Source organism: Panthera uncia, chromosome D2 (genome assembly GCF_023721935.1).
Source record: "Panthera uncia isolate 11264 chromosome D2, Puncia_PCG_1.0, whole genome shotgun sequence".
Lineage (NCBI taxonomy): Eukaryota > Metazoa > Chordata > Mammalia > Carnivora > Felidae > Panthera > Panthera uncia.
In genome coordinates, this window is record NC_064818.1 from 28,602,377 (window position 1) to 28,630,059 (window position 27,683).

At 37.1% G+C, this 27,683-nt stretch overlaps 1 protein-coding gene and 1 non-coding gene across 6 annotated transcripts in view; one reads left to right on the top strand and one right to left on the bottom strand.

The window, feature by feature from the left end:
* The window catches only part of CCAR1 (cell division cycle and apoptosis regulator 1), a 64,109-nt gene extending 39,619 nt beyond the window's left edge, over positions 1-24,490 (top strand). For all 5 annotated transcript variants that reach the window (XM_049645143.1, XM_049645147.1, XM_049645142.1 and 2 more), the window contains 9 exons: positions 6,947-7,138; positions 10,674-10,913; positions 11,308-11,419; positions 18,862-18,944; positions 19,266-19,412; positions 20,423-20,543; positions 20,629-20,814; positions 22,843-23,048; positions 23,629-24,490. In XM_049645143.1, the coding sequence (XP_049501100.1) occupies positions 6,947-7,138; positions 10,674-10,913; positions 11,308-11,419; positions 18,862-18,944; positions 19,266-19,412; positions 20,423-20,543; positions 20,629-20,814; positions 22,843-23,048; positions 23,629-23,688 (1,347 nt within the window). In that variant the 3' untranslated portion in view covers positions 23,689-24,490. The remainder of the gene's footprint in view (positions 1-6,946; positions 7,139-10,673; positions 10,914-11,307; positions 11,420-18,861; positions 18,945-19,265; positions 19,413-20,422; positions 20,544-20,628; positions 20,815-22,842; positions 23,049-23,628) is intronic.
* LOC125933567 (U6 spliceosomal RNA) lies at positions 1,512-1,617 on the bottom strand. The gene has a single exon (XR_007460998.1). It is a non-coding gene; the product is annotated as a U6 spliceosomal RNA (small nuclear RNA).
* Positions 24,491-27,683: the final 3,193 nt, after the last annotated feature.

Consider the following 27,683-nt stretch of genomic DNA (forward strand, 5'->3'; position numbering starts at 1 on the left):
AAATAAATAAACTTTAAATAAAAATAAACAATTTACATTAAAAGAGGTTAGCAACACATGATAACTGAATGCATTGAATGAAACTTGACTGGACCCCGAATAGGAAAAAAAAAAATGCCGTAAAGAATAGTTTGTGGATAATTGGAGACGTTTGATTATGGATATGGGTGTGATATTAGATCATTTTGAAGCATTGTTAAATTTCTTGGATGTGATTATGGTTTTTTGTTATGTTGAACTACCTTGTTCTTAAGAGAGTTGTGATTTCTTATTTCATTCAATGATAATATTTATCTTGATAATGAAAATATATCACTTGGGTAGTAGGAGCCCTTTTGAGTTGGCTTCTGTGTCCTTTCACATGTCCTCGTTATATTTTGAGGACTTAACTTATTTTGGAGCCCAAAACAGTGTCGCCATCTCAACTGTGTACACTCCCTGCCCTGGCTTTGGAATTAGCCATTTCCCAAGGAAATATGTGTGTGTATACTTTTTTAAGATAGAACTATAAAAAGCCCTCATACTTTTTAGTGAAGGTGATGATAATTTAGAAGCCAAGACATACTCACTCGTATCATTGGGCTTCTCATGACCCCTGTTAGTCAATAGAGCTATGGTACAGATATATATTAATTTATACTTCTATATACCTACATATATGTATTTGTATCTATATTTGTTACAGTATATGTATTGAGAGTTATGAGTTTATGCTAGTATCTCCAGTTGTACTCCCAACACCAGAGTTCATTTCAGTTTCCTCCTTTCTGCATACCTAACTCCCTTTTCCAATAATGAGAAATGTAGCTTCCACTGTACTTAATATATTTGCTTACTTGCTCAGTTGTTTGTTGCATTCCCTCTGCTATCTGGATACTCTCTTTACTTTGATCTGATTCCCTACCCTGTGTTGTGTCTCTGGATGTTCTTGCTCCATTTGTGTCAGTACCTGTTGACTGGTGGGCTTGTCTGCCAGCCTCCATCCTCTGTATAGACACCTGCTTTGTTGGAGGAGTTGCTTTAGAACTGAATTGTTCAGGACAGAAAGAATAGAAAGAGAAGGCAAAGAAGAGCTGGTTTTCACTTTTTGATGTTAGCAGCCATTGGAGTTGGAAAATAGTGATATTATAATTCGTACCATTTTGTTTTTACATATTTCCCTCATCTCCTATTTGGTTACCTGGTGGTATAGTTTTCTCTCTTGTTAAATTCATATAGAAGAAGGCAGGATCAATTCTTTTAAAAAAAATTTTTTTAATGTTTATCTTTTGAGAGAGACAGAGACAGAATGCAAATGGATTAGGGGCAGAGAGAGAGGGAGACACAGAATCCGAAGCAGGCTCCAGGCTCGGAGCTGTCAGCACAGAGCCCGATGTGGGGCTCAAACTCACGAGCTGTGAGACCACAACCTTAGCCGAAGTTGGACGTTCATGGATGCTCAACCAACTGAGCCACCCAGGCGCCCCAAGGCAGGATTAATTCTTGATTGTTTTCTTTCTTTCTTTTTTTTTTTTAATATAGAACACTTTTTGCATATGAACAATCTTTGTGCAGGGGCCATAGCCAATCATTTTTGTATCGTTCTAATTTTAGTATATGTGCTGCTGAAGCAAGCACTGTTTTCCTTTGTTTTATGATGGTTACCTATTTGTTTTTTAACATAATTATGAATTTATTGAGGCACCTGGGTGGCTCAGTTGGTTATCCGACTTCGGCTCAGGTCATGATCTCAGTTTGTGAGTTCAAGCCCCACATTGGTCTCTGCACTGGCAGCTCGGGGCCTGATTTGGATTTTCTCTCCCTCTCCCTCTGACTCTTCCCCACTCACGCTCACTCGAGCTCTCTCTTTTAAAAGATAAACAACATTGGGGCGCCTGGGTGGCGCAGTCGGTTAAGCGTCCGACTTCAGCCAGGTCACGATCTCGCGGTCCGTGAGTTCGAGCCCCGCGTCAGGCTCTGGGCTGATGGCTCGGAGCCTGGAGCCTGTTTCCGATTCTGTGTCTCCCTCTCTCTCTGCCCCTCCCCTGTTCATGCTCTGTCTCTCTCTGTCCCAAAAAAAAAAAAAAAAAAAAAAAAAAAAAAGTTGAAAAAAAAATAAAAGATAAACAACATTTAAAAAATTAAACATGGGTGCCTGGGTGGCTCAGTTGGTTAAGCGTCTGGTTTCGGCTCAGGTCATGATCTCAAGGTTCGAGGGTTGGAGCCCTGCATCGGGCTCTGTGGTGACAGTGCAGCTGTTGGATTCTGTGTCTCCCTCTCTCTCTACCCCTGCCCTGCTCGTATTCTGTCTCTCTCTCAAAAATAAACATTAAAAAATTTGTTTATTAAACATTGTGAATTTATAGATTTAAATGTATTTGATGGGCTTCAGTTCTTTGCAATTCTTATCCTTATTGAAGCTCAAATTGTCTTTTTTTGGCCCGTGGGTGGGAATATATATATACACAGATACACAGCACTAATACAGTACTAATGATATACCACTAATGTTACTGCTGAAATTTGTTTATAAAGTTATTTTTGCTTTTCCTATCCTTATTTTCTCCCTGTTGTTTTTATGTTGTACTGTAAATACATTGGGCTAGCATGTAGCATTACATATTGTACTCTTTTAATCCTCCTTTAATCTTGGTTCTACAGTTCTATAACGCTCACCACTAATGCTTTTGTCATTGTCTCTGAAGGTCATCTCTAGGAGATTCTTCAGAGCTCATGGTAGCAATATTTAGGTTCTTGTATGTTGGTAACAGTTTGACTATACTATACTTAAAAGTCAGTTTTTGGGAATGCAAACTGGTGCAGACACCTTGGAAAACAGTATGGAGGTTCCTCAAAAAATTAAAAATAGAACTACCCTACAACCCAGCAATTGGTATGTTAAATGCACGCGTGCACACACACACAATGGGGTATTACTTGGCAATCAGAAAGAATGAAGTCTTCCATTTGGAGCTACGTGGATGGAACTAGAGGGTATTATGCTAAGTGAAATTAGACAAATATATGCCTTCACTTATGAGAAATTTAAGATATAAAACAGCAAAGAAGCAAAAAGAATATAACAACAGGGAGGGGGACAAAACATAAGAGACTCTTAAATGTGGAGAACAAACAGGGTTGCTGGAGGGTTTGTAGGAGGGGGGATGGGCTAAATGGGTAAGGGGCATTAAGGGATCTACTCCTTAAATCATTGTTGCACTATATGCTAACTTAGATGTAAATTAAAAAATAAATAATTTTTTAAAGTCAGTTTTGGTGATTATAAAATCTTTGATTCACATTTATATTCTTTTGAATGTTTTTAATAAACTCTCTTTTCTATGACATGTAGAGTTTTGCTGTCAAAAATTGATGATAAGGCAATTTACTTTCTGATACGATCACTTGCTATTTTGCCTAGATGCACCGATTTTCTCATTTTTTCAGAATGGTATTTTGATACTGGTCATTCTGAGTTACTATCTTTATTTTTTTTTTTTTAATTTTTTTTTCAACGTTTTTTATTTATTTTTGGGACAGAGAGAGACAGAGCATGAACGGGGGAGGGGCAGAGAGAGAGGGAGACACAGAATCGGAAACAGGCTCCAGGCTCCGAGCCATCAGCCCAGAGCCTGACGCGGGGCTCGAACCCACGGACCGTGAGATCGTGACCTGGCTGAAGTCGGACGCTTAACCGACTGCGCCACCCAGGCGCCCCTCTGAGTTACTATCTTTAGACCCATGGTGTGCTCTTTCGCTATGTGATTTCAGATTTTTTTTTTTCCTGAGCAAAATTTCTCTTTAACAAAAAAAATTTTTTTAGTAAAATATACGTTAATAAAAATCACCATTGTACTATTTTTACTGTACAATTCAGTGGCATTAAGTACGTGCACAGTGTTGTGGAACTATCCCTATTTTATACATCCAGAACTTTATTATTATCCCAAATGGTAACTCTCATTAAACAATTAAGTCCCCATACCTGTCTTCCTCTCTACCCTAGTAACCTGTGTTCTGCTTTCTGTCTCCAAATTTGTCTGTGCTAGATCCCTCATGTAAGTAGAATCATACAGTATTTGCTCTTTTGTGTCTGGTTCTCTTAATGTAATGTTTTCAAAGTTCATGTCCTAGTATATATCAGAACTTCATTTCTTTTTAAGGCTGAATAATACTCCATTTCATGTGTATATTGTATTTTGTTTATCCATTCATCTCTGGTGGACACTTGTTGTTTTCATCTCTTGGCTCTTGGGAATAAAATTGTCATCAACAGTCACATTTTCTTAAGTAATAGTTGTTTTGTATTTGGTCTATTCCCTATTGTTTTCTTACAAGAACCCTGTTATCTCATATTCAGTATTTTTGCCTTTTCAGCGTCTATCTCTTGCTTGGATCCTTTTCCTCTTCATTTCTTGTTTTAAAATTTTTTCCCATTGTCTTCTGTTTGCTTAAGGCAGTGGCTCTTGAGTTTATTTGCTTTTGTATTCCTTACAGTTTATTTTAAATTTCTGAATCGATTTTTTCTTTGTAATTATTTCCTGTATTTTATCACCTTATTTTTACTTAAAAAAATTTTTTTTAATCTTTTTAATGTTTATATATTTTGAGAGACAGAGAGACAGACGGTGAGCAGGGGAGGGGTAGAGAGAGAGGGAGACACAGAATCAGAAGCAGGCTCTAGACTCCGAGCTGTCAGCACAGAGCCTGACGCAGGGCTCAAACTCAAGAACTGGGAGATACGATCTGAGCTGAAGTCGGACACTTAACTGACTGAGCCACCCGGGCACCCCTTTCACCTTATTTTTACTTTTAAAATTCTTTACGTTCTTTCATAGTTTGTGAGATTTTCTCAATCTCTTTTAGCACACTTTAAAATAGTAAAATAGTAAGTTAAGATTTTTATCTATGACTGTTTTTCTGGCCCACTTTCATTGTCTGTAGGGATGTAGTTCTCCTTGTTCTCTTTTTTTTTTAAATAGTAACTTTGTATAGGACTTGACCTCAATACTTTCTGTTGCTCATTTTTAGGTGAATTTAGTTTGCCTAACATTTTATTAGAAGAGATTGCTTAAGACAGCTTCTTTTTTTTTTTAATGTTTATATTTGAGAAAGTGCGAAAACACACATGTATAAGGGGGGGAGGGGCAGAGAGAGGGGGAGATGGAGAATCTGAAGCAATGCAGGGCTCGAACTTATGAACCATGATATCATGACCTGAGCCAAAGTTAGATTCTTAACCAACTGAGCCACCCAGGTACTCCGAGATAGCTTTTTTAAATTTCATTGAGCTCTATATTGTGTTATTTTCTCAAAATATATGATGGCTTGCTTTCTGAGATTTCAATCTCTGTTGCCCTTCTATCACTGTTTGTCAGGACCTTCTCCTCCCATGTCTCTGTTGTCGCTATCCTGCTCCCTATTCTAATGATTCTACTTCCAGAAATAACCTCCTCAGTGTAAGGCCCTATGCTGTAAAGATGCCGTGGTAAATCAGCCTTGCAAGTTCATAGACCTAGAATGTTCTAGGCACTTTTAGATCTCCGGCTAAACACCGGCTCCTTGTACTCACTATCGTTGGGAATAAAATGTTGCCTAGTTTCAGCTGCTTTTATGAAATTGACCTGCTCACTTTCCAGTGAATACCTATTGACTCTTTTGTGGTTTTCTTGTTTGTTTTAAGATATTTTAGGTTTCTTTGTTGTGTTTTTCTACATGATGATTAAGAGTTAAATTTTATTCTCTGGTTTGTTACAAGTTTGCCAAAAAAATCCCAGCAATACCCAGTACAGTATCTATTATTAAATCATAGTGACTGTAATTTGTTTGCAAGGTGATTCAGTGCCCTACAATTAAAGCTGGATTGCTATTTAGGACTACATTGTCTTTGTGTAGTTTTTAAATGGACAGTTTTAATCATTAATGGAGGATGAAGAAAGCTACACATTTTATTGACTTTAATTTTAGATTTCACTTAGAAAACAAAGTCAGTGGGAAAATAAGTATATATCCTAATGTGGTGTTTTTGTTTTTGTTTTTTACTTTTTTTTTAAGTAGAAAAACAGAAGTCAGGGATTTGAAACCAAATTGGAGGGCAAGGTGGGAGATCCTACCAAGGTCCCACATGTGCTCCTATGCGTTAGATGAGTCCAGCGTCAAAGATGTGTGCTCATCATCTGGCTCGTCTTGTGGGCTGGCTCTCCTACGTTCCTTCTTTTGGTGTTTGGCAAGGACATCTCCATCTTGGGGTTTCCCTTGGTTCTGAGGATTTAGATCCTCAGCTGAACTTTCATGACATGGTGTTTTTTTCATGTCTAGTTGTGCATTGTTTCTCCTCAGATTTCTTGGGTGTTCAAAATTATTTATTTATCTAGCTGTGTTCAAGGTACAAGACAAGCCTCGGGGTCTCCCTACTCTTCTATCTTAACTCCTCCTCCCTAGTTTTCCTGTTCTTAGATCCATCATACAACTCCATTGTTTCCTTTTGCTTTCTCTCTATACAAATGCCAGTAACATATAGGTCTTTTGGCTCTTGTGACTTTTTCTACCCACTTGTATACTGGGGGTTATGGGGATACCATTTCACCTTGTTTTGTTGTGAGTGTACTTGGATGTTGGTTTTGGTATATAGATTATTCTTTTTTAATGTGGGGATTCAAGAAGATCCAGAAGCTATGCTACCATCACTATTTTCCAAATACCCTGATTTATATAATGTTAATAAAGGTGTCCCCCCAGCCCCCTTAGAAGACAATTTCTTATGCTGAGAAGCTGAAAAGAAAGAAAAGTAGGAGCCATAAAAACTGCTGTCTTTAGTAAATTTGAACTTTCTTCCAGCCCTATGTTTGGCATAATCACCATAAGGAGTCATGGGAATTTTGCCCTTTTTCTTTCCATGATGTGCATTTAATATATATATATATGGTATGTGGAGATATAACCAGCACTTAAAATTTCAAATATGTAGGAAGAAGAAAGAAAACGTCAAGAAGAAATGGAACGCCAGCGTCGGGAAAGAAGATATATTTTGCCGGATGAACCAGCCATCATAGTACATCCAAACTGGGCTGCAAAAAGTGGCAAGTTTGACTGTAGCATTATGTCCTTGAGTGTACTTTTGGACTACAGATTAGAGGATAATAAAGAACATTCATTCGAGGTAATGTTTTAAGTTTGAATTGGGATCTAAATAAGGTACATACGTTTTGATTGGTTAATATATCTCTTAAATTTCTTTGATGGCCTTTTTCATGGATTCTGTTTTTGGGTTTTTGTTTTTTCCTTGCAATTTTATTCTTTGGTGGGGGTGGAGACAGCAGCTGATTTTTCTAAATGACTCCTTTTTGTTGATTGCATTCCTGTAGGATTGTTTAAATGTTCCTCTGGCCTCTGTATTTCTTGTGAATTGATAGATGGATCTGAAGTTTTAATCAGATTCTGATTTAATTATTTTTTTAAAAAACTACTTTGTAAGTAGTGGTGTGTTCTTTTATCAGACTTACAGGGGACACATGATACATAATGTCTAATTGCTTCCTTTAGAATGAAGTAATGCTTTATTATTTACTCTATAATTAAAATCTCATTTAATAGGATTTAAAATTTTACTTGTAATTGAGGTATAAGATAAAAAATACTTGATATTTATTTTTCAATATGAATCTATTTCTTTTTTACCATTATTGTACAGCAGATTTACAACATATTTATTTTTCAAAGTAATTGAAGATTTTTATCCCTAAAGAAGTGATAGCTTCATTCTTTAAGTAAAACAATGTAAAATATTTAAAAATGTTAATTTCTTAATAGCCTGTGAAAAATTATAATTGTATTCAATTATTGTATCTTAACACATTTCACATTGGTCTTTTTGTTTTTGTTTTATTTTATAAATTATATTGGAAAAGTCAGTCATACTTAATTGACCTAAGATATCCTTGTCCACAAGATGAAAATGAATTACTTAAGACTAGAGACATTTACAAACACAGAGAATTACTGAGGCAATTATAAAACACGAAGTCCATGCTTATTGGTCGTGATATAAGACAGGTTACAAATAGTAAAATATTTATAATTTTTAGTGTTTTTAAATACTGTTCTTAAATATAGTGTTTTTAAATGTTTTTAAATATTATGGCTATATGATTTTATTTTTATTACTAGTTGCCATAAATATAACTCTTGATAGTAATATAACTCTTAGTAGTAATTTGAATAAGTAAATGAAAAAATTAGCCTTTGGTATTGTATATTGCTTATACAATATATAATGTAAATCTGACTGATGGTGTCCATGGATCTTAAACTAATGCTATTCTATTGGAAACAAAGCAATTTGTGAAATAGCCCTTCATTAGTAAAATGATCCTTTCTTTGTTTCCTCCTCACCTAACATATCTTCTAGGTTAATAATTTCCTTTTAATCTGTTTACAATGCAGATGTCATTTTGGTACATGAATTTTTAAAAAATATTCTGTAAGAGGGACACCTTGCTGGCTTATTTGATGGAGCGTGGTACTCTTGATCTCAGGGTTGTAAGTTTGAGCCCCGTGTTGGGTATAGAGGTTACTTAAAAAAATGCTAATAATGGGGCGCCTGGGTGGCTCAGTCGGTTGGGCATTCGACTTCAGCTCAGGTCATGATCTCATGGTTCGTCAGATCAAGCCCCATGTCAGGCTCTGTGCCGACAGTTCAGAAAGCCTAGAGCCTGTTTTGGATTCTGTGTTTCCCTCTCTCTCTGCCCCTCCCCCGTTAATGCTGTGTCTCTCTCAAAAATGAATAAACATTAAAAAAAAAATTTAAATGGTAATAAAATCTTTAAAAATTCTATAAGAAAAAGCATTTATCATAAAATTATAAATCTTTGATTTAATATTAATTCTAGGCTTATCTCTTTCAGTTTCAATTCTGCTCTTCTAGGTAGTGCCTGACTGGCTCATTCGGAAGAGCATGTAACTCTTGATCTCAGGGCTGTGGGTTCGAGCCCCACATTGGGTGTAGAGATTACGTAAATAAATAAATAAACTTTAAAAAATTAATTCTATTCTTCTAGTTACTGGTCTGGGCTTCTTATTTAACGCCTTTGAATTACTTTTTATCTCTAGGTAATAGAAAAGAGAAGACTTAGGAAAAGATATGCCTCTTGCTATTTTTCTTATTTAGTTTACACTAATGGTTAAGAGAAAGTGGAGTTTTCAACATCTTAGTGGTCATTTTACAGATAATAGATTTCTGTTTTCTTAAAATGTGTTAAGACTGGGTATGAATTAAAGAAAATAGACTATAAGATCAATTTTAATACATTATATTATCCTTTATGATCAGAAAAATAGTCAAATATACTGAACACATTGTATAAGATTATGTATGTATGTATGTATGTGTTTAAGTCTGTCTATTTTGTGAGAGAGGAGAGAGAATCCCAAGCAGACTCTGCAGTGTTATTGCAGAGCCGCATGTGGGGCTTGATTTCATGAATTATGACATCATGGCCTGAGCCAAGATCAAGAGTCAGGTGTTTAACTTATTGAGCCACCCAGTCACCCCAAGATTATGTATTTTATTTTATTTATTTATTATTTTTTTCAGTTTATTTATTTTTGAGAGCGGGAGAGGGCAAGCAGGGGAGGGGCAGAAAGAGGGGAACAGAGGATCTGAAGTGGGCTCTGCTCTGAAAGCAGCAAGCCCAGTTTGGAGCTTGTACGCATGGAGCTCAAGATCTTGACCTGAGCCAAAGTCAGACACTCAACCCACTGAGCCCCCCAGGCGCCCCCCAAGAATACATATTTTAGAGCTGTGGTCAACCATTTCAAGTCCTGGACCCTTTCAATCTATTAGAAACAATTAGCCTTAGAATTTTTCTTTCTTTAATATTTTTAAGTAATTTCTGCCCCTGGTGGAGGGCTCAAACTCACAAGCCTGAGATCAAAAGTTGTGTGCTCTACCGACTGAGTCAGCCAGATGCCCCTTCCTTAGAACTCTTTATGTAGAAAATTCATTATATAATTTTAGGTTCATGAGTATGTTGGTATACATGGACACTTGCATAATAATAATGCATACTCCCTACTCAGAATTCTGAATTGGTCTCCCTTTTCTGAAATGCTTTTATAGATATTTATATGGCCCATTCCCTTGCCACCTTCAGCTCACTTTTCAGAGAGGCCTTCTCTGACTATATTACATTTTGTTACTCTCTCTGTGTTTATCCTGCTTAAACATTTGATGTTGGTTTGGTTATCTTTTACTTTTCCCCACTTGATTATTAGCTCATTAGAGTCAGGATTTTTGTCTGCTTTCTTTAATGCTATATCACCAATGCCTAAAATAGTCCATGTTACATAGTAGGCATTTCAGAAAAACTTGCTGAGTAAATGAATAAAATTCATTAATCATTGAAGATGAATTGCTGTGTAAAATAGTAGAAACCCTTTTTTTCTACTCATTTTCAGATTTTTTATGGTACAGTTTTACTATTTTTTCTAAATTTGGCCAAAAGTACACTATACAGTATTCATAAGAGTTTTTGAGTCTTTTGAGAATCTTCAACATCATTGACACCAATTATTACAACTCTATTATTAGTGAATGTTAATTGTTAGATGTGGCAAGTCATTATTTGATAAATTACTGTGCTGGATGTATTCAGTATTTTTATTAAAGTTGCGTTACTCTTGGTATCTTTTTATAGGTTTCATTGTTTGCAGAACTTTTCAATGAAATGCTTCAAAGAGATTTTGGTGTCAGAATATACAAATCGTTATTATCTCTTCCTGAGAAAGAGGACAAAAAAGAAAAGGAGAAGAAAAGCAAAAAAGATGAGAGAAAAGATAAAAAAGAAGATAGAGATGATGAAACTGATGAACCAAAACCCAAGCGGAGAAAATCAGGCGATGATAAGGATAAAAAAGAAGATAGAGATGAAAGGAAGGTCTGTAATTATTTCCATGGCCACCAACCTGATTTAGAAGTTTTCATTTAGTCTTCTAGAGTATAAAAATGATGATGAATTTCATCATGATAGTGAAATGTAAAGGCCAAACTAAAAGATTTTACTGTATTATTAGAAATTTAATTCTTTGAATTAAGCCTCTGTAAACATCTAGATCTTGTTTCTGGTAGTTTATTTCTTTTTTATAACTTAAGGTGTATAGCATAGTGGTTTATTTACATATATTGTGAATGGTAGTTTACTTTTAAAGTGTATTGTTAAGATTTTATAGTATCTTTTTCAAGTAAATTTAATGAATTTAATGCTTTTTGGTTTTAGTCATTTAACGTTTGGTCAGATATCTTGTTTAATTTTAAGACATTTTAAATTATAGAAAGAAGATAAAAGAAAAGATGATTCTAAAGATGATGATGAAACTGAAGAAGATAATAATCAGGATGAGTATGATCCAATGGAAGCAGAAGAAGCTGAGGATGAAGAAGATGGTACGGTTCAAATTTCTTTATCTCTCCTTTGGATGAACTATATTTTTTGCTTGTTGACTTTATGTAATCACAATCTAGAATTTTAGTATTTTTTCTTTGTTAGAAACAGTAAAATATTTTTTAGTAAAAACCTGTTGATATTATTAATAGATGAGAGGAATTTTTTTAAGTAGAGTCTAGAATTTTATTTAGATCTTACTAAACTGTTGGAATTGAGAACCAGACATATGTAATAAACCTCCAAAAATAGATCCTGAAAGGCACTTTCTGCTTAGGACAAGCAGTCATGGAATAAACCAGCTGTCTTCTCTGTGCTACACAAGCCAAGTCAGCTTTCTCCATGGCCATTTGCACCAGCTCTGCCTTCCCTTCTGTTAACACCACCCAGACCCCCTTTATGTTCAACCCAGGGTTTTTCTGTAGGACACTTAGGACTGCCTGGGAATGCTGCACATATATTACCTGAAGCGGGCTAAACTCAACAACTGTGAGATCATTACTTGAGCTGAAGTTGGATGCTTAGCCAACTGAGCCACCCAGGTGCCCCTAAAGATCCTTTTTTAGGATAGAGATTTTTTATAATATATACTTTCTGAGGATTATTACTATTTAAGGTATTTTTTTGGTTTGCCTCTACCTTTTCTTGCTACCACAGCATTTTACTTTTCTTTGCGTTGATGAAAATATTTGAACATAAAAGAAGCTGAGAGTATAGTGCATCAAACACTCCATATCCAACAATTCATTCATTTGTGAATATTTTGTCTTCTGTGTGTTTCTGATCCATTTGAAAGTAGGAATTCTTCAACTTTCCTAAGAAAAGATATTCTCTTAACCATAACTCTATAATCCTACCTAAGAAAATTAACAATAACATCATATTCTACTTTAACCACCTAATATCTAGTCTTAATTGTCCTAATAATCTCAATAGCAGTATTGCTTCATTTATCTTTTATAACCCGCTTTGTCCAATTTAGCCCTTTCTTATTGTCCTGGTTCCCCCCACACCCCTGCCCCGTTCTCCAGTATGGTCCTATCACTGCTTTAATTAAATCACTAAACTGTTTTCTCATTATTTTGTCTGTGTCAGAATGTTCTGGCTCTCAATCCTTATTTGTCTTCTTTATTCTAGTATATAATTACCTTGGTGGTTTTCTCATCCATTCTCCTAGCTTAAAGTACTGTCTGTTATATACTGTTTATATATATACTATATATAAAGTACTGTTATGTACTGACTGTTCTCGAAGGTATGTCTTAGTTCAGACCTCTCTCCCATATTTCCCTATCAGCTGCCTACTTGGTATCTCCATTAAGTTATCTGACATTTCAAAATAAACGTTATCTAAAACTGAACTCCTGCTTTCCCCCTTTACCAAAAAGAAAACAAAAAACCTTCCACCCTCAGCCTTATTACACTAATTTAATGGCAACTTCATCCTTTAAATTGCTCAAGCTAAAATTTAGGAATCCTCCTAAACTCCTCTTTTTTGTCATATGCCATTTCCAACCTACCTGGAAGTCATATTTTCTCTATCTTAAAAACATCCAGGGGTGCCTGGGTGGCTCAGTTGGTTAAGCATCTGACTTCGGCTCAGGTCATGATCTCACAGTTTGTGGGTTCGGGCCCCGTGTCAGGCTCTGTGCTGGCAGCTCAGAGCCTGGAGCCTGCTTCGGATTCTGTGTCTCCCTCTCTCTCTGCCCCTGCTCTGCTCGCACTCTGTCTCTCTCAAAAAGTGAATAAACGTTAAAAAAAAAAAAAAAAAAATCCAGAAGCAGACCATATCTTACCAGCTCCACTAATCTAACCTTAATCCAAGCGATGTTTCTCTTGCCTAGTTTATTTTTATTTATTTTTATTTTTTTAATGTTTATTCATTTTTGAGAGAGAGAGCAAGCAAGGGAGGGGCAGAGAAAGAGGGAGACACAGAATCTGAAGCACACCACAGGCTCTGAGCTGTCAGCACATAGCCCAACGCAGGCCTCAAACCCACAAACTGTGAGATCATAACCAGACGCTTAACTGACTGAGCCACCCAGATGCCCCAAGTGTTTGTTTTTTGTTTGTTTGTTTTTTTTTTTTGAGAGAGCGAGAGCACAAGCAGGGGAGAGGCAGAGACAGGGAGAGAGACAGAATCCCAAGCAGGCTCCATGCTGTCAGTGCAGAGTCCCACATGGGGCTTTATCTCATGAACCTTGGGATCAGGACCTGAGACAAAATCAAGAGTTGGATGTTTAACTGACTGAGCCACCTAGCTGCCCCTTGCATAGTTTATTTTTAAAAATCTCCTATCTGGGGACATCTGGGTGGCTTAGTTGCTTAAGCTTTCAACTCTCGATTTCAGCTCAGGTCATCATCTCATGGGTTGTGGGATTGAGCCTGAGTCAGGCTTTGCGCTGGTGGCACAGAGCCTGCTTGGGATTCTCTCCCTCTCTCTGCCTCTCCCCACCCCCTGCTCGCTCACTCACTCTCAAAATAAATAAAGATTTAAATAAATAAATATCTTCCTGTCTGGTTTCCTGGCCTGCTCACTTCTCCTTTAAAGTCTCTTCTCGGGGCGCCTGGGTGGTTCAGTCAGTTGAGTGTCCAACTTCGGCCCAGGTCATGGTCTCATAGTTCGTGAGTTCAAGCCCCATGTCAGACTCTGTGCTGACAGCTCAGAGCCTGGAGCCTGCTTCAGATTGTGTCTCCCTCTCTCTCTGCCCTTTCCTTGCTTGCTCTCTGTCTCTCTCAAAAATAAATAAGCATTAAAAAAATTTTAAAAAATAAAAAAAAAAAAATAAAGTCTCTTCTCAACACAATTGACAGAATTACCTTTGTAAATTTAAGTCATTTCATTTCTTTTATTGATTTATTTGTTTTCAGACTCCTTCAGTGGGTCTCCATTTCACTCCATGTTAAAAGCCAAAGTGTTTACAGTGACATCTGTCTAAGGCTCTACCACATCAAGTCTGTAATTTCATCTCTTACCACTCTTTCTACTTGCACATTGCACCTAATGGATCCTGTTTCTTGAACCCATTGTGTATGCCCCCATATTAGGACCTTTGCATTGGCAGTTCCTTCTATGTGCACACTCTTTCCCAGAGATCTGCCTTCCTGACTCCTTCACATTTGTGGTCTTTGTTCAGCTATCACTTTCTCAGTAAGGCCTACTCTGCACTCAGCCCTCTTTAAAAAAAAATGTAGTCCTCCCCACCAGTACACATTCCTCATCCTTCCTTATTCTGTTCTACTTATAGAACTTTAAACCTATTTTCTTAACACTAATTACTTATTTTACTTACTTTTTCCTAGTTGAATACATATGAGCTCTTAGTAAGGAAAAGAAGGAGGTTTTTTGGCACCTGGCTGGCTCATTCGGTAGAGCATGCAACCCTTGATCTCAGGCTTGTGGGTTTGAGACCCACATTGGGTATAGAGATTACTTAAGAATAAAATTGTTGGAGCACCTGGGTGGCTCAGTCAGTTAAGCGTCCGATTTCGGCTCAGGTCACGAACTCACGGTTCGTGGATTCGAACCCTGCATCGGGCTCTGGGCTGACTGCTCAGAGTCTGGAGCCTGCTTTGGATTCTATGTCTCCCTCTCTTTCTGTGCCTCCCCCGCTGCATGCGCGTGCACTCTCTCTCTCAAAAATAAACAAACAAGCAAATGTTAAAAAGAAAAAAAGAATAAAATTGTTAAGGGGGTGCCTGGGTGGCTTAGTTGGTTAAGTGTCTGACTCTCAATCTCAACTCACGTTTTGATCTTAGGGTTGTGAGTTTAAGCCCTGATTTGGGCTTCAGGTGAGCAAGGAGCTTACATAAAAATACATACATACAGGGGCACCTGGGTGTCTTAGTTGAGGGTCCAACTTTGGCCCAGGCCGTGATCTCACAGTTGGTGAGTTCGAGCACCACATTGGGCTCGATGCTGTCAGCACAGAGCCCACCTCACATCCTCTTTCCCCCTCTCTGTGTCTGCCCATCCCCACTGGATTATTTGCTCTCTCTCTCTCTCTCTCAAAAAAAAAAAAATAATAATTTAAAAAACAAATACATACATACAAAAAACAGTGTTGGCATGCCTGGCAGGCTTAGTTGGTGGAGCATGTTTTGAGTTTGAGCCCGATGTTGGTTGTAGAGATTACTTAAAAGTAAAATCTTAAGGGGGTCCTGGGTGGCTCAGTTGGTTCAGCACCCCAACTTCTGCTCAGGTCATGCTCTCACAGTTTGGGAGTTTGAGCCCTATGTTGGGGTTTATGTGGATAGCGCAGAGGCTGCTTTGGATTCTGTCTCCCTCCCTTTCTGTCCCTCCCCCTCTAGCGCTCTCTCTTGCTCTCTCTCTCTCCCAGAGATAAACATTGAAAAAAATTTTAAATATAAAATCTTAAAAGGGGACCTTGGGTGGCTATGTTAGTTAAGCATCCGACTCTTAATTTCGGCTCACGTCATGATCTCACAGTTTATGGGTTTGAATCCCATGCTGGGCTCTGCACTGACAGCACGTAGCCTGTTTAGAGTTCTCTCTCTGCCCCTTCGCTGTGTGCGTGTGTGTGCTCTCTCTCTCAAAATAAATAAACTTTAGGGGTGCCTAGATGGCTCAGTCTGTTGAGCATCCAACTTTGGCTCAGGTCATGGTCTCGTGGTTTGTGGTTTCAAGCCCCACATCAGTCTCTTGTCAGCAGGGAACCCGCTTCAGATCATCTGTCCTTCCCCTCTGTCTGCCCCTCCCCAACTCACACACTCTCAAAAATAAATGTTTAAAAATAAAATAAACTTTAACAAAAATCTTCAAAAATTTTTTAAATAAAATCTTAAAAAAAAAATAGAAGAGCAGTTTTTGTCTCCTCTTTTCTGATGTTTATTTCAAGTTCCTGGAATAGTCTCAACATCCAAATAGTCTCTAGTAGATATTTGTTGAATGAATATCATTAACTGCAAAGCCAAATAGGGTGATGGGATTATCGTTCTTTTTTGGTTTTCTTTGTATTTCCAGTTGCTGCTTGTTTATGATATAAGGTTTTTTTCCCTTATACTTTATATTTCATTAACCTATCAAGTAACCTATTGGGAGACTACTCTTTTTCCAGTGGTAAAGTAGAATTGGTAATTTTTTTAAAAATGAAAATCCAATGTCCTTTAATGTCTAAAATGGTGTTAAATCTTAGTAATCAGCATATAACAATAAGATCTATTTTTTCCTATCAATTTGATGAAAGTAAGTTTTTAATAAAAGGTCATATTAACCAGGGTAAAGAGAAGAGTTGTTTCATCACTCTTGGGGTCAGTTTAAATTGTTGCACTTTTTCTGGACACAAATTTGATGGTATCTGTCAACTGTGTCCTTTAAAATACCAACACACTGTGGTGCCTGGCTTGCTCTGTTGGTTAAGTGTCCAACTCTTTTTTTATCTTTATTTTTGTGATAGAGCCAGTGGGGAAGCGGGGGGGGGGGGGGGGGGGGGGGGGGGGACAGAGGATCCAAAGTGGGCTCTCACCTGACAGCAGCAAGCCCGATGTGGGGCTCGAACTCATGAACTGTAAGATCATGAACAGCCAGAGTCGGACACAACCGACTGAGCCACTCAGGTGCCCCTCTTTAAAGTTATTTTAAAAAATCTAAGTTCCAGGAGAGTCAAAATTTTCAAAGTGACAGCTTTCAAGTTAAATACTCAAATAAGGTGGATCATGTGTATAAAATATTAAGGAAGGGAATTTAACATTTGTGTAGTATATGATATACTCTTGATAAAAATTATTTGTAATTATAGTTCTACTCAGAGGGTATTTTATGATAGAGGAAACTGAAGCTCTTAGCAGTAAATTAGTTTACCCTATAAAGTAATAAACCTAATAAAGCAACTGAACTGCTCTGTACTATAGTATGGTTCCAAGGACACATTTGTTTTTAAACAGTTTGTTGAGGTGCTAATACATACTACAAAACTCATTTTAAATGTGCAATTTAGGGGCGCCTGGGTGGCTCAGTCGGTTAAGCGTCCGACTTCGGCTCAGGTCGTGATCTCGCGGTCTGTGGGTTCAAGCCCCGCGTCGGGTTCTGGGCTGACAGCTCAGAGCCTGGAGCCTGTTTCAGATTCTGTGTCTCCCTCTCTCTCTGCCTTTCCCCCGCTCATGCTCTGTCTCTCTCTGTCTCAAAAATAAATAAATGTTAAAAAAAAAATTTTTTTTTTAATGTGCAATTTAATCATTCTTAGTAACTTTTTTTGAAACCATCACCACAGTCCAGTTTTAGACCTTTTGCCTATTTATGTTTTACAATAATGGCTTTGTTGAGATATAATTCACATACTATGTAATTCCTTCATTTAAAATTTGGAGTACAGTTCGGGTGCCTGGCTGGTTCAGTCATGAGCATGCGACTCTTGATCTTGGGGTCATGAGTTTGAGCCCCAGGTTGAGTGCAGAGATTACTTATAAATAAATAAATAAATAAAGTTTTTTAAAAGAGTGTGCAATTCAGGGGCACCTGGCTGCCTAAGTTGATGAAGCATGTGACTCTTGATCTTGGGATTGTGGTTTCAGACCCCATAGTTGGGTATGGAGATTTTTAAAAATAAAATCTTTTTAAAAAAATTAAAATGGAATGAACGCCCAGGTGGCTCAGTCCATTGAGCATCCAACTTGATTTCCTTTCAGGTCATGAACCCCACATCAGGCTCTGTGCTGGTCATGGAGCCTGCTTGAGATTGTCACTCTTCCTTTGCCCCTCTCCCCAGCTCGTGCTCTCTCTCTCTCTCTCTCTCTCTCTCTCAAAAATAAAAAATTAAAAAAAAAAAAATCTTTTAAAATAAAAAGAATGATTTATCCAAGTTCCCATCTTTTACTGTGGAATAGATATGTAAATGTCAGCAAATTCTGGATATTAATACTGTTAGGTCTTCTAAAATTATCTTAACATCTCAGATGCTCACGTTTTATTTTGCAATAATCTGTTTGCAGTTAGTTTTATTGTGTTGAATATTTTTCTTTTTAATTCTTAGAAAATATATTTCGCTTTGTTTAAATTTGTGTTATAATTTCTAATTTTATATATAAAACATTCATTTTTGAACTATGTCCTCCAAATTTTTATGGAACAAAGTTAATTGATTTAATAAAGTTAAATTTTTCCTCCTTCTAGCCTCTTTATACATTTCTTCTTATTATTCTTTATAGTTTTTTTTTTCTTTTAATGTTTTAGGTAATTTCTACACCCAACATGGGGCTCAAACTTACAACCCTGAGATCAAGAGTCACGTACTCCACTGACTGAGCTAGCCAGGCACCCATTTTTCTTCATAATTCTTTCCTATGAATTCCAAACCATTTTTATTCATATAATTTTTTTTGCCCTTATGTCTTTTGAAAGTTAGTAAGTAATAGAAAACTATCTTTGGCCTCTGTAATAGTTGGAAATATCTGTATTAATGAGTATTTTGCTGTTCTGATTTTATAGATAGGGATGAGGAAGAAATAAACAAACGAGATGACAAAAGAGATGTCAACAGGTACTGCAAGGAGAGACCCTCTAAAGATAAGGTATTTATTGGATACTGTGTTCTTTATAATATAGTAATTTCCATTACTCACATAACCCAAACTTAAGCATAACACATGAAGTTTATTCATCCTTGTATATGTATATATTACCACTTGGAGCAAAATTCAGCCAGTTGTATTTTGGTATTTATGTTTATGTCAGATAAACTGGTATGTCTTATTCCTTTCTCCCATACACATAAACCAGATCAACTCATTTTAACTTCTAACATGAGACAAAGGTCTTTTCAGATTTTGGCTATTATATAGACACACACTCAGTTTCTTACTTTTCACTGTTATCTTCTGCATTTTCTTTAGGAAAAAGAAAAGACTCAGATGATCACGATTAACAGGGATTTGTTAATGGCATTTGTTTATTTTGATCAAAGCCATTGTGGTTACCTTCTTGAAAAGGATTTGGAAGAAATACTTTATACTCTTGGACTACATCTTTCTCGGGCTCAGGTAATCTGTCTTGTGAATATTTAAAATGAAAAGCCATTTTAAGTAATACAGTCAAGAAATATTGAAATGTGTGAAGTAAAAAAAAAGCTTTTTCTACACCTCTGGCCTCATATATGGTTCTCTGGATCTTTTTGTAAGCAACTCGTATACGTGTACATACGATCTGTGTGTACACAGATACACACAACACATGAAACCATTTTATACGTTATTGATAGACAGCTTTTCTCTCCCCTCCCCTCCTCTTCCCCTCCCCTCCCAAGATTTTAACTAACCTCTGTACCCACCATGGGTTTGAGCTTACAACCTGAGATCAAGAGTTCCATGATCTACCAGCTGAGCCAGCCAGGTGCCCCTGGACAGCTTTTTTCATTTAACGATGTATAGTGGCCATTCTGCCACGAAAATAGAGACCCACTTTGTTTTTGTTTTTGTTTTTGTTTTTGTTTTTTTTTAAAGAGTGTGTGTGAGCAGGGGGTTGGGGGTGTGGAGAGAGAATATCATAAGCAGGCTCCATGCTCAGTGCAGAGACCAACACAGGTCATGATCCCAAGACCCTGGGATCATGACCTGAGCCAGACTCAGGAGTCTGACACTCAGCTGACTGAGCCACCCAGGCACACACAATTACCCCACTTTTTTCTTTTTGTGATTACATAGCATTCTGTAACATAGATATACTCTAATTTCCTTTAAGTAGTCTCTGTTGTTAGGCGGTTTCCATGTTTTAGAATTACAGGCTATATGCTGTCATATCTTTGTACATATACCTTAATGTATGTGTTAGTGTTTCTATCAGTGTTACACTTTTTCTTTTTTAACAAATTTTTTCAAAAGATTATTTGAATTTTAGGTTTATGGGGAAGACAGTTCTAAAAAAAGCAGAAGTGTTTCAAAGGGAGAGGTACTAAGAACACAGATGCCATTGATGTTCCTCATATGTGAAAATAACACAATTAAGGAAATCAAAAACATATTCTTTTTAACTTGTTTACTTGCTTGAATAACAGGTAAAGAAACTTCTGAATAAAGTAGTACTCCGTGAATCTTGCTTTTACCGGAAATTAACAGACACTTCAAAAGATGAAGAAAACCATGAAGAGTCTGAAGCATTGCAGGAAGATATGCTAGGTTTGAGTGTATTATTTTACGATTATGTCATTTTATAATTATGTTATTAAAGAAGAAAAAATAATGATAAAATTTTTTTTAATAGGAAACAGGTTGTTACTTCCAACACCAACAGTAAAACAGGAACCAAAGGATGTGGAAGAAAATGTTGGTCTTATCGTGTACAATGGTGCAATGGTAGATGTAGGAAGCCTCTTGCAAAAATTGGAAAAAAGTGAAAAAGTAAGAGCTGAAGTAGAACAGAAGCTGCAATTGCTAGAAGAAAAAACGGGTAAGGAACAGCATTGGGTATTTTGGTACTTTTAACGCCCTGTTGGGATTTATGTGTGTACACATATGTATACATACTTACATACACGTGCATATCCATCCTTTGCCTTTTAGAGTAGGCACATAATGTAACTTACTTTTGACCACTTTAATAAAAACTACAGCATTGCTTAGCTGTAGAAGAATCTTTGATTTTCATGTGCATTCTTAGATTCCTTTATTGTTCTGTTGAATCTTTTAAGACTTTATTTTTGGGGCGCCTGGGTGGCTCACTTGGTTTTGTCCAATTTCAGCTCAGGTCATGATCTTGCAGTTCTTGAGTTCAAGCTCCACATCAGGCTCTGTGCTGACAGCTCAGAGCCTGGAGAGACTTTATTTTTTATTTGTTTTTAATGTTTATTTGTTTTTGAGAGACAGCACAAGCAGGGGAGGGGCAGAGAGAGAGGGAGACAGAATCGTTGGACGCTTAACCCAACTGAACCTCCCAGGTGCCCCTTAACCCTTCAGACTTTATTTTTAAACAGTCTTTCTCTACACAGCGTGGAACTTAAATTTAAAACCCCAAGATTAAGGGTTGTCTGTCCCACCAACTGAGCCAGGCAGGCATCCCTATTCTGTTGCATCTTTTATTTATTTGTTTGTTTATTTAAACGTTTGTTTATTTTGAGAGAGAGAGCACATGCAAGCAGGGGAGGGTCAGGGAGAATCCTAAGCAGTCTCCATGCTGTCAGCATGGAGCCTAATGTGGGGTTTGATCTCACTAACAGTGAGATCATGACCTTAGCTGAAATCAAGAGTTGAATGCTTAACCAACTGAGCCACCCAGGCATATCTATCTATCTATCTATCTATCTATCTATCTATCTATCCATCCATCCATCCATCCATCCATCTATCTATCAATCATCTATTTTATTTTAAGAGAGAGGGGGAGAATGCAGGGGTAGGGGGCCGCAGACAAAGATGGGGGAGAGAATCGCAAGTAGGTTCCACATGGATAGTGCATGGCTTGAACCCATGAACTGTAAGATTATGACCTGAGCCGAAATCAAGAGTTGGACACTTAACCAACTGAGCCACCCAGGTGCCCCTCCTTAAATCCCTGTTTTGTTTTGTTTTGTTTTGTTTTGTTTTGTTTACTTATTTTGAGAGAGAGCACTAGCTGGGTATGGGCAGAAAAAGGAAGACAGGGAATCAGAAGCAGGCTCCACACACTGTCAGTATGGAGGCCAGTGTGGGGCTTGATCTAAGGGAACCATGAGATCATGACCTGAGCTGAAATCAAGAGTCTGCTTATCCGACTGAGCCACTCAGGCACCCCTACTTTTTTTTTTTTTTAAGTTTATTTATTTATTTAAGTTTATTCTGAGAGAGAGAGTGGGGGAGGGACAGAGAGAGGGAGATAGAGAGAGAGAATCCCAAGCAGGCTCCACACTGATAGCATGTAGCCTATTGTGGGGCTGGAACTCATGAACCTGTGGGATCATGACCTGAGCTGAGATCAAGTCTTGAACGGTTAATGGACTGAGCCACCCAGGTGCCCCTAAGTTCATTTATTTTTGAGAGATAGACAGAACAAGTGGGGTGGGGCAGATAGACAGAATGCCAAGCAGGCTCCACACAGTCAATGCAGAGTCCAAGGAGGAGTCTCAAACCCACAAACCATGAGAGCATGACTGAGCCCAAAATCAAGAGTCAGATGCAAAACTGAGCCACCCAGGGGCCCCATTATACTTTAAACTTCACAGTTATATTTGGGGGAGGTGCGCCTGGGTGGCTCAGTCGGTTGAGCATATGACTTTGGCTTAGGTCATGATCTGTGGGTTCGAGCCCACATCAGGCTCTGTGCTGACTGCTCAGAGCCTGGAGCCTACTTCAGATTGTCTCCCTCTCTCTCTGCCCCTCCCCTCGCTCTCACTCTGTCTCTCTCAAAAATAAAATCAAAAAAAATTTTTTTTTAAGTTAAATTGGGGATGTTAAAGGGGAAAGATGATAATTTTTTTTTTTTTTTTTTTTTTTTTTTTAACAGATGAGGATGAAAAAACCATATTAAATTTGGAGAATTCCAACAAAAGCCTCTCTGGTGAACTCAGAGAAGTTAAAAAGGACTTTAGTCAGTTACAAGAAAACTTAAAGATTACAGAAAACATGAATTTGCAATTTGAAAACCAACTCAGTAAGACAATCAGAAACTTATCTACAGTAATGGATGAAATCCACACTGTTCTGAAGAAGGTTAGCAGTTTTGTACTTTCGTATTTTCAATTTATTTCAACTTTTAAATTTGTGTTTGGAAATTTTAATATTCTTAAGCTCCTAGTAGTTTTTCTAGGCTTAAATAATGGTATCATTCTGTCCTTTGTTAGATTAATTACAAGCAATTTCCAAAAGATTTATTTTTCTAGAACTTAATTGAAATTAATTACCAAATGTCAATGTGGTTTATGTGTGCTTTGTCACTAAAAGACAAATCTGTGACTCAGTGCCATTAGAAAATAATTTCAGTAATTGAGAGATCTGCCATATCCTCAGTGTCACTCAGAACAAGGAGTAAAAATTCCTACTGTACTGCTATGTTCCTAATATACTGCTCTTACTCCTAAGAACTTTAAATTTCTTAGGACTTAGATAGCTTTCTCACATACTAGAAATCATTCTGCATAGTAGAATTGAGAGCTTTCTTTCGTAGTTGCCCCCTGAGTCAGTTTTTTATGTATGGTAAAATGGACTATTTAGAGTATCTGTTTACTAATGTTTACTTTTAAAGTAACATTTAAGAGAATCTAATAAAATCTGTTTGTCTACTGTGTTGCAGGATAACGTGAAGAATGAAGATAAAGATCAGAAATCCAAGGAGAATGGTGCAAGCGTATGATAAATACATGTAGCAGTGAGGAACGGTGTTAAATAATGTAATATATAAAATCATGATACAAGAATGTTTGAAAGTGATGCATGTTTGATTTTAGTAGTATAAATATCTGTTAGTTCAAATGATGTATAAAGTTTTATGAATGTGAAGAGTCTCTGCTTTTGAAAATTGCTTGTAATTCCTGGCATTCAAATATTAAACACTCCTTGAGTGAAATAATTTTGCATTGCAAAATGTTTTAGGATGAACTTTGTTATAGTTTTAACCCCAATAAAGTTCATCAATTTAATTGATAGTAGTATTTAATTACCAAATGTCTTTTATTAAAATATCTAGAAAATTGTAATTTTATTTATAGAACTACCATTATTAGGTTTTTATAAAAATTTTTCAGTCTTCTAAAATTTCAGTATAAATCATAAAATAGCATGCTGCTTAATTTTTTGCAAGTTTTTGAACCATACTTTTTTACTTGTTTAAAAAAATCCCTTTAATTATCAGTCTCTAAGCCATTCATTACAAATTCAATTATCCAAAAGACAGTACATCAAAAATTAAGAAAATAATAGACCATTACCATTGTTATTATATGTTAGACTTACAAAAAACGAACAGTACTGATGTTAATGTTACTACTTTCAGTTAATTGTTCTACTTTCCCAAAATAGCACCTATATTTTAATTTTGAGGGTTTTTTTTTTTTAAATGCAGTATATGTCAAATGTACAGTTTAGTACCAAGCCAGTAGATGTCAGTATGATGTCTTAAGTTAAGCCTTCTTTAATTAAAAATAATTTTTTTATTAGTCTGTGTACTTCCTTCAGAATTTAAGTGAATATATAAGAGTTGATTAACCGTTGGGTGAAAAGCATAGGAAATGTGATATACTGTAAAGCAGTGGTTCTTAACAGGGGATATCCTATCATCTGTCCCAGAGGACATTTAGCAGTGTCTGGAAACACTTCTCCTTGTCACAACTGGGTGAATGCTACTGGCATCTAGTTGTTAAATGCTAAACATCCTCCATTGCACAGGATAGCCCCCCGACAGCAATGAATTATCTAGCCCAAAACGTCAGTATGCAGGTTGAGAAACTCTGGTCTAAAGAAATACGGGAGGGTACCTGCTGGCTCAGTTGGTAGAGCATGTGACTCTTAAATCTCATGGTTGTAAGTTTGAGCCCCACATTGGACGTAGAGATTACTTAAAAATAAAATCTTGGGGGGAAAAAAAGGAAGTCTAGGATTAGGGGTGCCTGACTTGCTCAGTCACTAGAGCATGTGACTCTTGATCTTAGGGTGATGAGTTTGAGCCCCATGTTGGGTGCAGAGCCTGCCTAAATAAACAAACAATCTTTAAAAAAAAAGAAAAGAAAAATCTAGGATTAAATGACATGTCTTTTAACACTGGTGAAAATTGAATCACATCTTTAGCAGATGGTTGGGTTTTTTTTTGTATTTAACCCTTACTGGAATGTTTCTCTATCATAGAAATATATGCCATATTAGGGTTATTTTATTTCATTTTGCCTTATTTTGCTAGGATAATGGCAAGGTGTTCCAAATAGATTAATATGAGAATGTAAGTGCCATATTATATGTGTCGTAAGCTAAATTGAATCCACGTGGCTCTTATTAAGAAATAGATTAAAATACCTGAAATTCTTTCAAACTGATTTTTGTTTTAAACTGCTCTTTCTGGTCTTAGAGTTTGTTGAGCTTCTTTGAAGAACAATTAATGATTAATCCATAATTTTACTGTTACCGTATAAATGTTTCTCCAGGGGCCTGAGTGGCTCAGCTCAGTCAGTTAAGCTAAATCTGACTTTGGTTTCCACTCAGGTCATGATCTCATCCTAAGTTGAGCTCTGTGCTGACAGTGCAGAGCTTGCTTGAGATTCTCTCTCTCTCACTCTCTGTATCTCCCTTCCTCACTCTCTATCATAAAATAAACATTTCTCCATTTTTAAGGTAAAATGAAACATTTCTGAGTAGTTGGAAAGTTTTTCAACTATAAAAGGGGCCACCTAGGTGGCTCAGTTTGTTGAGTTTCTGACTTCAGCTCAGGTCATGATCCCATGGTTCATGGGTTCCAGCCCCATGTCAGGCTTGCTGCTGTCAGCACAGTGTAAGCTTTGGATCCTCTATCCCTCTCTCTCTCTCTGCCCCTCCCCTGCTCATACTCTCTCAAAAATAAATACTGTTTTAAATTAAAGAATAATAAAAATAAACAGTATAGTTCTTTAATAGAGTATGTTTGTAAATGAGAAAAATCATTGTAAAGTCTACTTGTTAGACTTATTTTTCCCAGATATTTAAGTCAGTAATATTGGGAGAATGAAGAAAAAGTGTAGATCTTTAAATTGTATTAAACTTTTTATAAATTCAGTGGAAGTGGAAAGTGAGATCATTTAGAAAAAAGAAAAGCAAGTTACATATAAAAAAATGGTTTTAGAGAAAATGAAGGAAAGAGAAGGGACCTATTTTTTCCTTTCTAAACTGCTTTGTAAAAAATTAAAATTAAAAAATAAACTGCGTTGGGGGTGTCAGGGTGGCTCAGTCAGTTAAGCGTCCTACCTCAGCTCAGGTCATGGTCTCCCAGCTTGTGGATTTGAGCCCTGCATCAGGCTCTCTACTGACAGCTAGGGACTTGGAGCCTGCTTCGGATTCTGTGTTTCCCTCTCTCCCTGCCCCCCTCCTGTTGCCGCTTTGTCTCTCTTTTGCTCTCAAAAATAAATAAACATTAGTGGCGCCTGGGTGGATCAGTCAGTTAAGCATCTGAATTTTGCTCAGGTCATGTTCTCAGGGTTCATGAGTTCCAGCCCCGCATGGGGCTCTGTGCTGACAGCTCAGAGCCTGGAGCCTGCTTCAGATTCTGTGTCTCCCTCTCTTTCTGCCTCTTCCCCACTCATGTTCTGTCTGTCTGTCTGTCTGTCTGTCTGTCTCTCTCTCTCTCTCAAAAATAAACATTAAAAAATAGATAACTGCTTTGAATATTATTCAGAAGTAAATAGTCTATCTTCGTACTGTCATCTGACCTTGACCAAGTCAAAAAATTAACAAAAATGATAAAGCAGGACTATGAAAACATTTAGTTTTATTTTCCCATCCTTTTTATGTTCTAGATACCTGTTTTTGCATTGTTTTTAAGTTTTATTTAAGTAATTTCTACACCTAATGTGGGGCTTGAATTCATGACCAAGGTCAAGAGTCACATGCTCCTCCAACGAAGCCAGCCAGGTGCCCCCTGTTTTTGCTTTTTTTTTTTAGTGTTTATGTTTGAGAGAGAGAGTGCAAGCGGAGGTGGGATAGAGACGGAGGGAGGGAGACATAGAATCCAAAGCAGGCTTTGGGCTGTTTGGGGCTGGAATTCATGAACCTTGAGATCATGACCTGATCTGAAGTCAGATACTAAAACTGACTGAGCCACTCAGGTGCCCCTGTTTTTGCATTTCTATTGTTTGATTCAGTCATTGTAGAACAATTGAAATTTTAAGAATTTCAGGTGCTTTTTGAAATTTGCCTAAGTCAAAGTAGAAATGTAGCAACACAAAAAATCTTTTAAGTGGCACTTAGACTTTATGTAGGTACATTTTTCATTCCTCTCAAAATACTACTGTTCAGTCACATATTTTTTAATGTTTATTTTTTAATTTAAAAAAAATTTAATGTTCGTTTTTGAGAGAGAGAGTACAAGTGGGGGAGGGGCAGAGAGGGAAGCACAGAATCTCAGTCAGGCTCCTCAGAGCCCAACACAGTGCTCGAGCTCACTAACCAAGAGATCATGACCTGAGTCGAAGTCGGACACTTATTTTAGAGAGAGAGAACATGAGCAGGGGAGGGACAGAGGATCTGAAGCAGGCTCTGTGCTGACAACAGAGACCATGATGTGGGGCTCAAACTATGATCATTACCCGAGCCAGATTTGGATGCTTAACCGATTGAGCCATTCAGGTGACCCTCAGCCACATACTTTTAAATATTTCACCTGGTCTGATC